This window comes from Scyliorhinus torazame, chromosome 18 (assembly GCF_047496885.1).
Source record: "Scyliorhinus torazame isolate Kashiwa2021f chromosome 18, sScyTor2.1, whole genome shotgun sequence".
Taxonomy (NCBI): Eukaryota; Metazoa; Chordata; class Chondrichthyes; order Carcharhiniformes; family Scyliorhinidae; genus Scyliorhinus; species Scyliorhinus torazame.
This window is the reverse complement of record NC_092724.1, coordinates 26,853,152-26,866,586: the sequence shown is the minus strand read 5'-3', so window position 1 is coordinate 26,866,586 and position 13,435 is coordinate 26,853,152. Positions and strand designations below refer to the sequence as shown.

Genomic DNA, 13,435 nt, shown 5'->3' with positions numbered 1-13,435 from the left:
GGATTTTGGCAAGGGTTTGCAGATGTCATGTCCACAGTGTTAAAAACAAGGGCGGCACCAAGTCCAGAGGTGGCAATTTTCGGGGTGTCGGAAGACCCGGGAATCCAGGGGGAGAAAGAGGCAGACGTTCTGGCCTTTGCTTCCCTGGTAGCCCGGAGACAGATACTATTAGCTTGGAGGGACTCAAAGTCCCCGAAGTCGGAGACCTGGCTATCGGACACGGCTAGCTTTCTCTGTCTGGAGAAAATTAAGTTCGCCTTGAGAGGGTTACTGTTAGGGTTCGCCCGGAGGTGGCAACCGTTCGTCAACTGCTTCGCGGAAAATTAATCATCAGCAGGGGGAGGGGGGGGGGGGGGGGGTTAGTTTAGTTTAGAGTAGGGGGTTAATAAAGGTGGGACCTGTAAGGGAGGGAGACGTCTTTTGCACTATGTTTATAGATTCATGTGCATTGTTTATTTTGTTGTTGTAATACCAAAAATACCTCAATAAAATGATTATGAAAAAAAAAAACCCACAACCACTACCATCTAGAAGGAAAAGGGCAGAAGATACCTGGGAACACCACCTCCTGCAAGTTCCCATTCAAACCACTCACCACGCTGACTTGGAAATATATCGCCGTTCCTTCACTGTTGTTGGGTCAGAATCCTGGAGCACGCTCCCTAACAGCACTGTGGGGGTAAGTACCAGATGGGCAACAAATGCTGATCTAGCCAATGATTACCATCCCATGAATTTATAGAAAAAAATACACACGCACACACACACACACACACACGAATACTGGTCAGAACTATTTTTCCTTCTGGGACATAAATATGCTCAGCAGTGAGGATTGTTGGAGTCAAGTTGCGAATAATCTTTCTCAAACCCATTCTGTTTCAGTCTAGTTGCTCCTGTTTTAATCATTTGTTGTGTATGCAGCTTCCTTGGTCAGTTTAAATTTAAAGTCGCAATCCTTACCTGTCGGTATTGGTATCACAGGAATCACCAACAAGGTCATTGTCATCATCCAACTGGAAAAATCAAAATTAAAAATAGCATCAAATTTAGACTACTAAATTCTCACTCGACAGTTCAGTGGGGACAGACGGAGGCACTCTCCGAGAGATGGAGGAGCCGCCAGAGAAACAGAGACACCAACGCACCCAGACAGATAACTAGAGAACCGCAGAGAGAAGAGGACCAATGAGAAAGAAGAGAACCCTAAACTTCCTCGCCTGGCGCATGGGCTGAGCCTTTGAGAGAAGGTCAAGGGTTACCTGGCCATTGGGCGAGGGTGCCCTGGATAGAGGGTGTGGGATCACCGGGCTCCTGGGCAGAGGGTGAGGGTTCCCCAGGTGGAGGTTGGGGTGGCGAAGGGAGGGGGGAGGGGGGGGGGCTGGGAAGAAGTTGAGGGGGTCCGAGGAGGAGGGGGTGCTGGTGCCAAGCACCTGACATTTACCTGATCTGGGTTACTGATGTTTGGACAGCTGTCACAGGCATCTCCAACCCCATCACTGTCGCCATCCAGCTGATCCGGGTTAGGAACTTGCTCACAGTTATCTAAACTATTCCTGATACCTGGAAAAGGTAAAGAATGAATGAAATCCGCAGCACTTCAAAAATTAGGGACGAGGACAAAGCCATCAGCTCCAGAGCAGTCGTGCCAATGGGAGAGCAGGCATTTGAACATAAGAAATGTGATCAGGAGTAGGCCACACTACCATTGAGACTGCTCTGCTTTTCAATACGAACATTGCTGATCTTGGGTTTCAACTCCATTTTCCTGTCCGCTCCTCATAGCCTTTAATTCCCTGAGAGACCAGAAATCTGTTGATCCCAGCATTAAATAGATTCAGCATCCAGAATCCTTGGGGGTGGAGAATTCCAATGATTCACAACTCTTAGAGTGAAGGAATTTCTCCTCATCTCAGTCCCAAGTGATTGGCTCCTTTGTCCCCGTGTTTCAGATTCCCCGACCAATGGAAACATTCTCAGTGTCCACCCTATCAAACCCACCCTGAATCCTGAACCTTTCAATGAAGTCACCTCTCATTCTTCTAAACTCCCGAGAATATAAACCCAATTTACTCAGCCTCTCATCATCGGACATCCCCCTCGTCCCAGGGGTCAATCTAGTGAACCTTCACTGTCCCACCTCCAAAGCAAGTAAATTCTTTCTTAAATGTAGAGAGAAAAAAAGCACACAGTATTCCAGATGTGGTCTCACCAAAACCCTGTACAGCTGTAGCAAGATTTTTTTATTCTTGTGCTCCAACCGCCTTGTATTAAAGGCCACCGTGCCATTTGCCTTAATTGTTTGTTCCATTTTCATGCTAACTTTCTGCATTCTTTGTACCAGCACACCCAACTGTCTTTCTGACCAGCAACATTTACAAATTTCTCACCTTTAAAAAATATTCTGCTTTTCTATTCTTGTGACCAAAGTGAAGAACTTGATAATTCCCTGCATTATTTCCCAACCAACAGGAGCGGCCGTGTGCACCACCTACAAGATGCACAGCAGGAACTCACGAACGTTCCTTAGACAATACCTTCCAAACCCATAACCACTACCATCTGGAAGGACAAGAGCAGCAGGTACCAGGGAACCCCACCACCTGGAGGTTCCCCTCCAAGACACTCACCACCCTGACTTGGAAATGTATCGGCCATTCCTTCACTGTCGCTGGGTCAAAATCCTGAAAATCCCTCCCTAACAGCACTGTGGGTGTACCTACACCACATCGACTGCCAAGGTTCAAGAAGGCAGCTCCCCATTACCTTCTGAAGGGCAACTAGGGATGGGTGATAAATGCTGGCCTAGCCAGTGATGCCCACATCCCGTAAACAAATAAAAACTAATAATACTGCCATCTTGTTGCCCACTCACTTAACCTGTCTGTATCTCTTTGCAGCCTCTCTATGTCCTCCCCACAGCTTACATTCCCACCTAGCTTGGTATCATCAGAAAATTTAGATACATTACTCTCTGTTTCTTTATCCAAGTCATTAATATAGATTGTAAATAGTCGAGCATCCAGCATTGAACAGCACTATTCACTACCTGCCAACATGAAAAAGCCCCGTTTATGCCCACTCTCTGTTCTTATCCATTAAGCGATCCTCTATCCATTCTAATATATCACTCCCAATTCCATGAGCCCCTTTTCTTTCCTCTAACCTTTTGTGTTGCACATTATCAATGCCTTTTGGAACTCCACGTACACTACATCTACTGATTCTCCTTTATCTATCCTGCTAGCTACAACCGCAAAGATTTGAATACGTTTGTCAAACAGGATTTTCCTTTGGTAAAACCATGTTGACTTGTTCTAACCATTCTCTGCTTTTCTCAGTACATTGTGAAGACTTTGTTGGTAACGAATTCTAGCATTTTCCCAATAGCTGATGTTCGGCTAGCTGGCCTGTAGTTCACTGTTTTCTCCCTCCCTCCCTCCTTGAAAAGCAACATTTTCCAACTTCCAATCTAGTGGGGCCATTCCTGGTTCCAAGTTATTTTGGAAAACCATTGCCGAACATTTTTCAAGGACACCTTGTTTTGGGTCTGGAGTCACACGTCAGCCAGACTGGGTAAGGGTGCCAGATTTCCTTCCCTAAAAGATAGTAGCGAACCAGATGGGGTTTTATGATAATTGATGATATTCATCGTGGTTGATTACTTGCTTTCTATTCCAGATTTTCATCAATCGAATTTAATTCTACCATCCAAGCTGGGATTCTCTAATGAACTCTCACCTCTCTCTCAGCTCTCTAATGAACTCTTGCCTCTCTCGCTGCTCTTTAAAGAACTCTTCCCTCTCTCTCTGCTCTCTAATGAACTCTCACCTATTGCTCCACTCTCTAATGAACTCTCACCACGATCTAATGAACTCTCACCTCTTTCTCTCCATTATCTAATGAACTATCACCTCTCTCTCAGCTCTCTAATGAACTCTTGCCTCTCTCTGCTCTTTAATGAACTCTCACCTATCGCTCCACTCTCTAATGAACTCTCACCACTATCTAATGAACTCTCACCTCTCTCTCTGCTATCTAATGAACTCTCACCTCTCTCTCAGCTCTCTAATGAACTCTTGCCTCTCTCTGCTCTCTAATGAACTCTCGCCTCTCTCTCCACTCTCTAATGCACTCTCACCTCTCTCTCCACTATCTAATGATCTTTCATCTCTTTCTCCACTGAACTCTCACCTCTCTCTCCGCTATCTAATGAACTCTCACCTCTCTCTCAGCTCTCTAATGAACACTTGCCTCTCTCTCTCTGCTCTTTAATGAACTCTTCCCTCTCTCTGCTCTCTATTGAACTCTCACCTTTCTCTCCACTCTCTAATGAAATCTCACCTCTCCGCTCTTTCATGAACTCTCACCCCTCTCTCTGCTCTTTTTTTTCCAATTTTGAGTATCCAATTAAGGGGCAATTTAGCATGGCCAATCCACCTAACCTGCACATTTATGGGTTGTGGATACGCAGACATGGGGAGAATGTGCAAACTCCACACGGACAAGTGACCCAGGGCCGGGATTCGAACCCGGGTCCTCAGCGCCGCAGTCCCAGCGCTCACCACTGTGCCACATGCCACCCTACTCTCTCTGCTCTTTAATCAATTATATTCTCAATTTGGCTGATTCAATCTCCTCTGCCACAGAACATTGCCCCAAGGCTGAGACTAACAGTTGCCCTAACTAGAAATGCCACAAACCCTCAGTGGGTGGCAGGGTTTAACACATCCCCATTGCTTTGCTCATCATTTCTCTTGTTTTGGGGCTGAGTGAGTGAGATTCCCTCCCATCTGACCTTCTCTTCCTTTGCCAAGTTAATCCTGGTTGGATGTAACACCAGATAATTAACCGTGAAAGATTCTTAATCCCAAGGAAACTTTACATTTCACTCCACTTACCATCTCCATCCATGTCCTGATCACAGGCATCTCCTTTCCCATCACCATCAATGTCCTGCTGGTTGTTATTAGCCGTGAATCTGCAGTTATCACATAAATCTCCACAATTATCTCGATCTGTGTTCCTCTGGTCAACATTTGGTATCAGAATGCAGTTGTCCTGTAAAATTGAGATTAGATAGGGTAATTGCAACAAATTTACATTGTCAGCGCCTTCCAAACACCCCCCCCCCCCAGTCACTCACCATGGAAACGTATCGGCCATTCCTTCACTGTCACGGAGTGGGGCAGGGGTGTTAACATCCCTAACAGCACTGTGGCTGTACCTACACCACAGGGATTGCAGTGGTTCAAGAAGGTAGCTCACCACCACCTCAAGGGCAATTAGGGATGGGCAACAAATACTGGCCTAGACATAGACGCCCACATCCAAAATTCAAGTTTTTAATAATAATCTAATCAGAATAATCTTCATTATTGTCATCAGTGTCATGTAAGAGTACCTTTAAGAAATGGATGTTTAAGCAATGTACCTTTAAGAAAACAGTGATGTCAGAGGTGGAGCTGAGCTCAGTTCAGCCATTTTGAAGTTTTAGTTTGGAAAAGTGCCTGGCTGGTTTTGCTGAGAGCAGTTTAAAAGTGCCTGGCTGTTTTGCTGTGAGCTGCTTAAAAGGAGAAAGCCAGTTTGAGACAACAGCTTGAGAAGTTCTGGTTTGCTGCGAGTTGCTTGAAGGGAGAAAGCCAGTTTGAAAAAGCAGCTTGGGTGTGTCTGTGTGTTTCCAGAGAGCTGCAGGAAGAAAAGCAAGGTGCTGGAGCTGAAGTCAACCAAGCTGATATATCTCTGTCATAAAACAGAAAATATATATCAACTGTGACCTGGGGTGTTACTGTTTTGAAGGTTTGAAGCCATTTGGATGTTTAAACGAACATTTTGAGGGATTATTTAGTGTTGTAATATTTTCAGGGTTATCTTTGAAGTAAGGGGTGTTAAGGGATCCAATGTTTATTTGAAAGGTTAAGTTGAGATCATAGAATAAACATTGTTTTGTGTTAAAAACCACGTGTCCATAATTGTAATCCCACTCCTGGGGAACAAGCCGTGTGCTGGAAAAGCAACAATCCATTAAAGGGAGAGGTTGGTTGAACTCCATGATACATTTTGGGGTTCTGAAAACACCTCTCCCATAACACCAACAGGCTTACATTAACGCTGCAATTAAGTTAAAAGCTGCTCGCAGTGAAAGCCTGTTGAACTTCTCTCAACTATTTGTTTGATTATTTTGACCAGAATGTTTTGTATTTGTAAAAAAGAAAATCAGCAGCACACAACAGGCCCAAAGCCTCCTCCTGACCCATACATTTCTTCAGTACCCAGAGCACTAACAGAAATAAATTGTATTTCTACTGTGCCATTCATGTCCCTAAAGTGTTTCACAAATGCAGTGTTGCGAAGTCGCTGTTGTAATGTGGGAAATACTACAGCCACTGGTCACGCTCGACCAGCTGCGATGGGCCGGGCCACATTGTCCGCGTGCCTCACACAAGACTCCCAAAACATGTGGTCTACTCCAGGCTCCGCAGCGGCAAGCGATCACGAGGAAGGCAGTGGGAACGCTACAAGGACACTGTGAAAGCCTCTCTCCAAATAAATGCAACATCTCCATCGACACGTGGGAATCGCTTGCCTTAGAACCCACAAACTGGAGAAGAAGCATCCGCGAGGGCGCCAATCACCTCGAGCGTCACAGCGTAGAGCACGCGGAGGCAAAGTGTAATCAGTGGAAAGAGAGCGCAGAATCCAGAGCGTCCCACCCACCCACCTCATCAAACACCACCTGCCAAACCCAAGGCAGATTCTGCGGATCAATGATTGGGCTATTCAGCCACCGTAGGACCCACCTCCCTGGGGTGGAAGCAAGTCATCCTCGACCCTGAGAGACTGCCCAAAACTACAGCCACTTTGCGCACATCGAGATCCCACAAACAATGATGTGATAATGACCAGATAATCTGGTGTAATGATTGAAGGATAAATATTGGCCATGAGGGAACTCCCATCCTCTTCTTTGAAGTAGTAGCTGTGGGATCTTCAATGCCCGCCCGAGAGGGCGTCTGCAGTTCAACATCTCATCTGAAACATGGCCCCTCTGAGAGTACAGCTCCCTCAGTACTGTACCGGGGGTGCCAACCTGGATTAGGAATTTGACTCCCGGCGTGCAATGTTCTCAGAGTGCTACCCATTGAACCAAGATGATATTTTATCCAATGAAACACCAACCTCAAGGTTTGGAATTCCGTCTCCATCTGCATCGTCATCACAGGCGTCTCCAACACCGTCCCCATCAGCATCTTCCTGCCCAGAGTTTGGCACTGTCACACAGTTATCCTGGTGAGGGATATTAACAGACACCCACTTATCATCATAGAGTCCATAGAATCCCTACAGTGCAGAAGGAGGCCATTCAGCCCACCGAGTCTGAACCGGCCCTCCGAAAGACCCTTCTACCCAGGCCCACTCTCCCACCCTATTCCCTTAACCTCGCACATTGATCATGGGCAATTCACCTAATCCGCACATCTTTGGACTGTGGGAGGAAACCGGAGCACCCAGAGGAAACCCGCGCAGACACGGGGAGAACGTGTAAATCTCACACAGACAGTCATCCAAGGCCGGAATCAAACCCGGGTCCCTGTGAGGCAGCAGTGCTAACCACTGTGCCACCGTGCCGGCCATCAGTTTTCTGTTCCTTCTTCCGCATTCTATCTCTCCAATGTTCCCTCCCTTTCATGACATTCCGTCCGTACCTTGCGGCAGTTTCTTTCAGAACATTCAAGTTCCACATCTGGAAACCCATCGATATCTGTGTCCCTTGCACATCTGTAGCCATTTCCAGCCCATCCGACTGCACACTGCGCAATTAAAAATTAAAGACCATCTTAATTAACAACATGATTAAACATGAACCATACAGAACACATTAACTGATATGTGGTTGATATTGTTGGTGCAATGAAGTGTTGGACAGTTGCCCTTAAACCACCAAAGCTATGTAAACATCTGTGGCACATCTGGATACATCACCTATACTTGGTAAACAAGTCATTTAACACCCTTCCTCTCTCTCCCTCTTTAACATTATCTTACTAAATGGGCATGTGTTCCCTCTTTAGAGTTATAGACCGAACTTTCCAGCCATTCACGCCAGTGGGATCTTCCGGTTTCGCCGATGGTGCACTCCCGGCGTGGGTTCACCAGAGTGAGGGGTGCATTCATCGGGAAATCCCCTTGACAATGGCGCGGACAGAAGATCCTGCCACTGGTCAATGGAGAGCCTCCTCCGCCACTGCGAAACACATGGTGGATTGCGCAGAGAGTCCCGCTCTTCGGCCCATCTTGTCTACGCCGGCCATCAAGCACCTATCTTACTCTCATCCCATTTTCCAACACTTGGTCTGTAGCCTTGTATGCTGTGGCGTTTTTCTTTTCAAATTAAGGGGCAATTTAGAGCGGCCAATCCACCTACCCTGCACATCTTTGGGTTGTGGGAGTGAAACCCACGCAAACACGGGGAGAATGTGCAAACTCCACATGGACAGTGACCCAGAGCCGGGATTGAACCTGGGACCTTGACGCCATGAGGCAGCAGTGCTAACCCACTGCGCTGCCCACCCCAACCCTCTCTTTTTTTTAAATAAATTTAGAGTACCCAATTCATTTTTTCCAATTAAGGGGCAATTTAGCATGGCCAATCCACCTAACGTACATGTCTTTTTTGGGTTGTGGGGGCAAAACCCATGCAAACACGGGGAGAATGTGCAAACTCCACACAGACAGTGACCCAGAGCCTGGATCGAACCTGGGATCTCGACGCTGTGAGGCAACAGTGCTAACCACTGCACCACTGTGATGCCCACCTCATCCTTCTCTTACCACCCTATTCACTCTCTTTCTCTCTCTCCCTCTCTCCCCCTGCCCCCTCTCTCTTTCCTGCCCTCTCTCTCTCTCCCCTGCCCCCTTGATCTCTCTCCCTTGCCCCCCCCCTCTGTCTCTCCCCCTACACCCCTCTCTCTCTACCATTCCCCCTTCTCTCGCCTGCCCCACATCTCCTCTCCACCCCCTCTCTCCCCTGCGCCCCCCCCCCCCCCCCCCCCCCCGCCCCCCCGGTGTCTTTCTCCCTCTCCCTGGGTGATTCCGAATAGATCAATATCTTTCCTTACAACACAAGTCATCCTCTCATCCCGTCCCACGTTGCACTCTGCTTTCTCGTGGCAGGGGTTTGGGGCTCCATTTGAACAGCTCCTCTCTCTGCGACACCCCAGGTTCTGATCTCTGATGTAGCCGCGTTTGCAGGAGCCACATCGGAATGATCCCTGTGTAAATAGAAGGATGTTTGTTGTCAACATAAGACATAGGAGCGGAAGTAAGGCCATTCGGCCCATCGACTCCACTCCACCATTCAATCATGGCTTATTTCAACTCCATTTACCCGCTCTCTCTCCATAGCCCTTAATTCCTCGAGAAATCAAGAATTTATCAACTCTTGTCTTCAAGACACTCAACGTCCCGGCCTCCACCGCCCTCTGTGGCAATGAATTCCACAGACCCACCACTCTCTGGCTGAAGAAATTTCTCCTCATCTCTGTTCTAAAGTGACTCCCTTTTATTCTAAGGCTGTGCCCCCGGGTCCTAGTCTCCCCTGCTAATGGAAACAACTTCCCTACGTCCACCCTATCTAAGCCATTCATTATCTTGTAAGTTTCTATTAGATCTCCCCTCAACCTCCTAAACTCCAATGAATATGATCCCAGGATCCTCAGACGTTCATCGTATGTTAGGCCTACCATTCCTGGGATCATCCGTGTGAATCTCCGCTGGACCCGCTCCAGTGCCAGTATGTCCTTCCTGAGGTGTGGGGCCCAAAATTGCTCACAGTATTCTAAATGGGGCCTAACTAATGCTTTATAAAGCTTCAGAAGTACATCCCTGCTTTTATATTCCAAGCCTCGTGAGATAAATGACAACATTGCATTTGCTTTCTTAATTACGGACTCAACCTGCAAGTTTACCTTTAGAGAATCCTGGACTAGGACTCCCAAGTCCCTTTGCACTTCAGCATTATGAATTTTGTCACCGTTTAGAAAATAGTCCATGCCTCTATTATTTTTTCCAAAGTGAAAGACCTCGCACTTGCCCACGTTGAATTTCATCAGCCATTTCTTGGACCACTCTCCTAAACTGTCTAAATCTTTCTGCAGCCTCCCCACCTCCTCAATACTACCTGCCCCTCCACCTATCTTTGTCTCATCGGCAAACTTAGTCAGAATGCCCCCAGTCCCGTCATCTAGATCGTTAATATATAAAGAGAACAGCTGTGGTCCCAACACTGAACCCTGCGGGACACCACTCGTCACCGGTTGCCATTCCGAAAAAGAACCTTTTATCCCAACTCTCTGCCTTCTGCCTGACAGCCAATCGTCAATCCATGTTAGTACCTTGCCTCGAATACCATGGGCCCTTATTTTACTCAGCAGTCTCCCGTGAGGCACCTTATCAAAGGCCTTTTGGAAGTCAAGATAGATAACATCCATTGGCTCTCCTTGGTCTAACCTATTTGTTATCTCTTCAAAGAACTTTAACAGGTTTGTCAGGCACGACCTCCCCTTACTAAATCCATGCTGACTTGTCCTAATCCGACCCTGCACTTCCAAGAATTTAGAAATCTCATCCTTAACAATGGATTCTAGAATCTTGCCAACAACCGAGGTTAGGCTAATTGGCCTATAATTTTCCATCTTTTTCCTTGTTCCCTTCTTGAACAGGGGGGTTACAACAGTGATTTTCCAAACCTCTGGGACTTTTCCTGACTCCAGTGACTTTTGAAAGATCATAACTAACGCCTCCACTATTTCTTCAGCTATCTCCTTTAGAACTCTAGGATGTAGCCCATCTGGGCCCGGAGACTTATCAATTTTTAGACCTCTTAGTTTCTCTCGCACTTTCTCCTTTGTGATGGCTACCATATTCAACTCTGCCCCCTGACTCTCCTGAATTGTTGGGATATTACTCATGTCTTCTACTGTGAAGACTGACGCAAAGTACTTATTTAGTTCCTCAGCCATCTGGAATACAAACAGGAGAATTTCTTGCTGCTCAAAGATTCAGGTTAGTTGAGGCTGATGGAAGTTCAGGTTTCAGTTGGTGAGCTCGGAGGTCAGGCTGCAGTCTGAAAACAGTTTGAAACTTTCTTATTTGGCTTCAAGGTAGAGAATTGAAGATAGAATCCTCGCTGCCTTGCCCTATCGCTGTTCAGGTAACCCAGCCCTTTTATTACTAAGTCTGTGGCCATTTGGGCTGGATTTCCGATTGGCTTGAGATCCTTTTTAAAAATAAATTTAGAGTACCCAATTCATTTTTTTCCAATTAATGGGCAATTTGGCATGGCCAATCCACCTACACAGCACATCTTTGGATTGTGGGGGTGAAACCCACGCAAACACGGGGAGAATATGCAAACTCCACATGGACAGTGACCCAGAGCCAGCATCGAAACTGGGACCTCGGAGCCAGCAAGCTGTAATGCTAACCACTGTGTCGCCGTGCTGCCTTGGCTTGAGATCCTATGCCAGGGTTATTCCTGGATCACTTGACCGCAAGTGTGGAAAGCAGGACATTCGTGGGTATCTTACGCAATGTGCCCAATTAACGACAGGCCTGATGAGGGAGCTGACCAATAATGATGACCTGATGAGGGAGCTGATCAATAATGATGGCCTGATGAGGGAGCTGATCAATAATGATGGCCTGATGAGGGAGCTGACCAATAATGATGGCCTGCTGGAGGTGGCTGACCAATAGCGATGCTCTGATGAGGGAGCTGACCAATAATGATGGCCTGATGAAGGAGATGATGAATAATAATGGCCTGATGAGGGAGCTGATCAATAATGATGCCTTGATGAGGGAGCTGACCAATAATGATGGCCCACTGCGGGGGCTGACCAATAATGATGCCTTGATGAGGGAGCTGACCAATAATGATGGCCCACTGGGGGGGGGGGGGGGGGGGGGGGGGGGGGGGGGCTGACCAATAATGATGCCTTGATGAGGGAGCTGACCAATAATGATGGCCTACTGGGAGGGCTGACCAATAATGATGGTCTAATGAGGGAGCTGATCAATAATGATGGCCTGATGAGGGAGCTGACCAATGATGAGGGAGCTGACCAATAATGATGGCCTGATGAGGGAGCTCAGCAATAATGATGCCTTGATGAGGGAGCTCAGCAATAATGATGGCCTGCTGGGGGGGGCTGACCAATAATGATGCCTTGATGGGGGAGCTGACCAATAATGATGGCCTACTGGGAGGGCTGACCAATAATGATGGCCTGCTGGCGGAGTGGTGGGCCGAGTTAGTGCCAGCCGTGAGACTGAGGGTCCCATCTTTCAGTCACATTCCCATGTGGTTGCTGAAATTCTTCTCTCTCATTCTCGCCTGGCTGGACGTAGGCAGTCTCTCAATGTAGGGCACCCATTTCCCTTTGCAGCTTTCAAGCCTCAATGGGTGTCAACCCCCTTCCCCTGCTTGACCTCCTGGGAGAAAACAGCCAAGTTACTGGCCTCAGCAGCAGGGCTTCCAGATAGCGATCCCATTACATTACACCTCCTTCCAATGGCAGCTATGGGTCTTCCTGCTTGGAAACTGCATTTCCTGTTGCTTGTTGTATACAGACACCAATCATCTCTCTCTGTGTGTGCCTTACCTCATTGTTGGTACTGACCCTCTCTGAAACTCTGTACCTGTGCAAAATTGCTGTTAATGATCCCCCTATCCCCATAACAACCTCAGCCAGGTGGCCTCTCCCTGCAGACCAGCCTGCACTTCCAGGGACCTGTTCCCACTCCTTGGTTGGCCCTGGGAGATTTTCCCAACCATCCAAGTGCATTCTTCCAATGATTTCCTGACCTCCGCCCCCTCATCAAAACTCAGGCTCACTGACAATCACATCCTCACACCCAGAACTCATACCCAGAACTCACACCCAGCCTTCACACCCAGAACTCACACCCAGCCCTCACACTCAGCCCTCACACTCACTCCACTCAGTCCTCACATCCACACTCGCACACACAACACAATTCTTCAATGCTCTCTGGCATTTCCCGTTCAATGATTTCTGGGTGGTTCCGCCCCATCCAGGCCTGTAAATGTTCGAGCACAGACAGAGCGACATCGATACTGGCTCTTACCGGAGTGTTGATACAGTCAGAATTTGGATCACAGCCGCCGTTGTTACCGTTCGCACATTCATTGATGTCACTGCAAATCTGCAAAGAGAGTGAGTGAGGGTCTGTGACAGGTTAACGGTATTACACACACACCCCCTCTCACCAACCCCCACCCCCACCCCCCTCCTCCATCACCACCCCTCCCCCGATCACACCTCACTCCCTCAACTCCCCACACCCCCTCATCCTCTCACACACCCTCGCACTCAGTCACCACATCCCAGTGAAGCTACAGCCACCATCC

General features: G+C 47.7%; 1 protein-coding gene across 1 annotated transcript in view; it reads right to left on the bottom strand.

The window, feature by feature from the left end:
• comp (cartilage oligomeric matrix protein) overlaps positions 1-13,435 on the bottom strand; it is a 102,673-nt gene that overhangs the window by 37,445 nt on the left and 51,793 nt on the right. The window contains exons 6-12 of the mRNA XM_072482428.1: positions 13,153-13,230; positions 9,120-9,272; positions 7,707-7,811; positions 7,180-7,287; positions 4,902-5,061; positions 1,445-1,563; positions 964-1,016 (exon numbers count right to left, since the gene is read on the bottom strand). Of these exons, the coding sequence (XP_072338529.1) occupies positions 964-1,016; positions 1,445-1,563; positions 4,902-5,061; positions 7,180-7,287; positions 7,707-7,811; positions 9,120-9,272; positions 13,153-13,230 (776 nt within the window). The remainder of the gene's footprint in view (positions 1-963; positions 1,017-1,444; positions 1,564-4,901; positions 5,062-7,179; positions 7,288-7,706; positions 7,812-9,119; positions 9,273-13,152; positions 13,231-13,435) is intronic.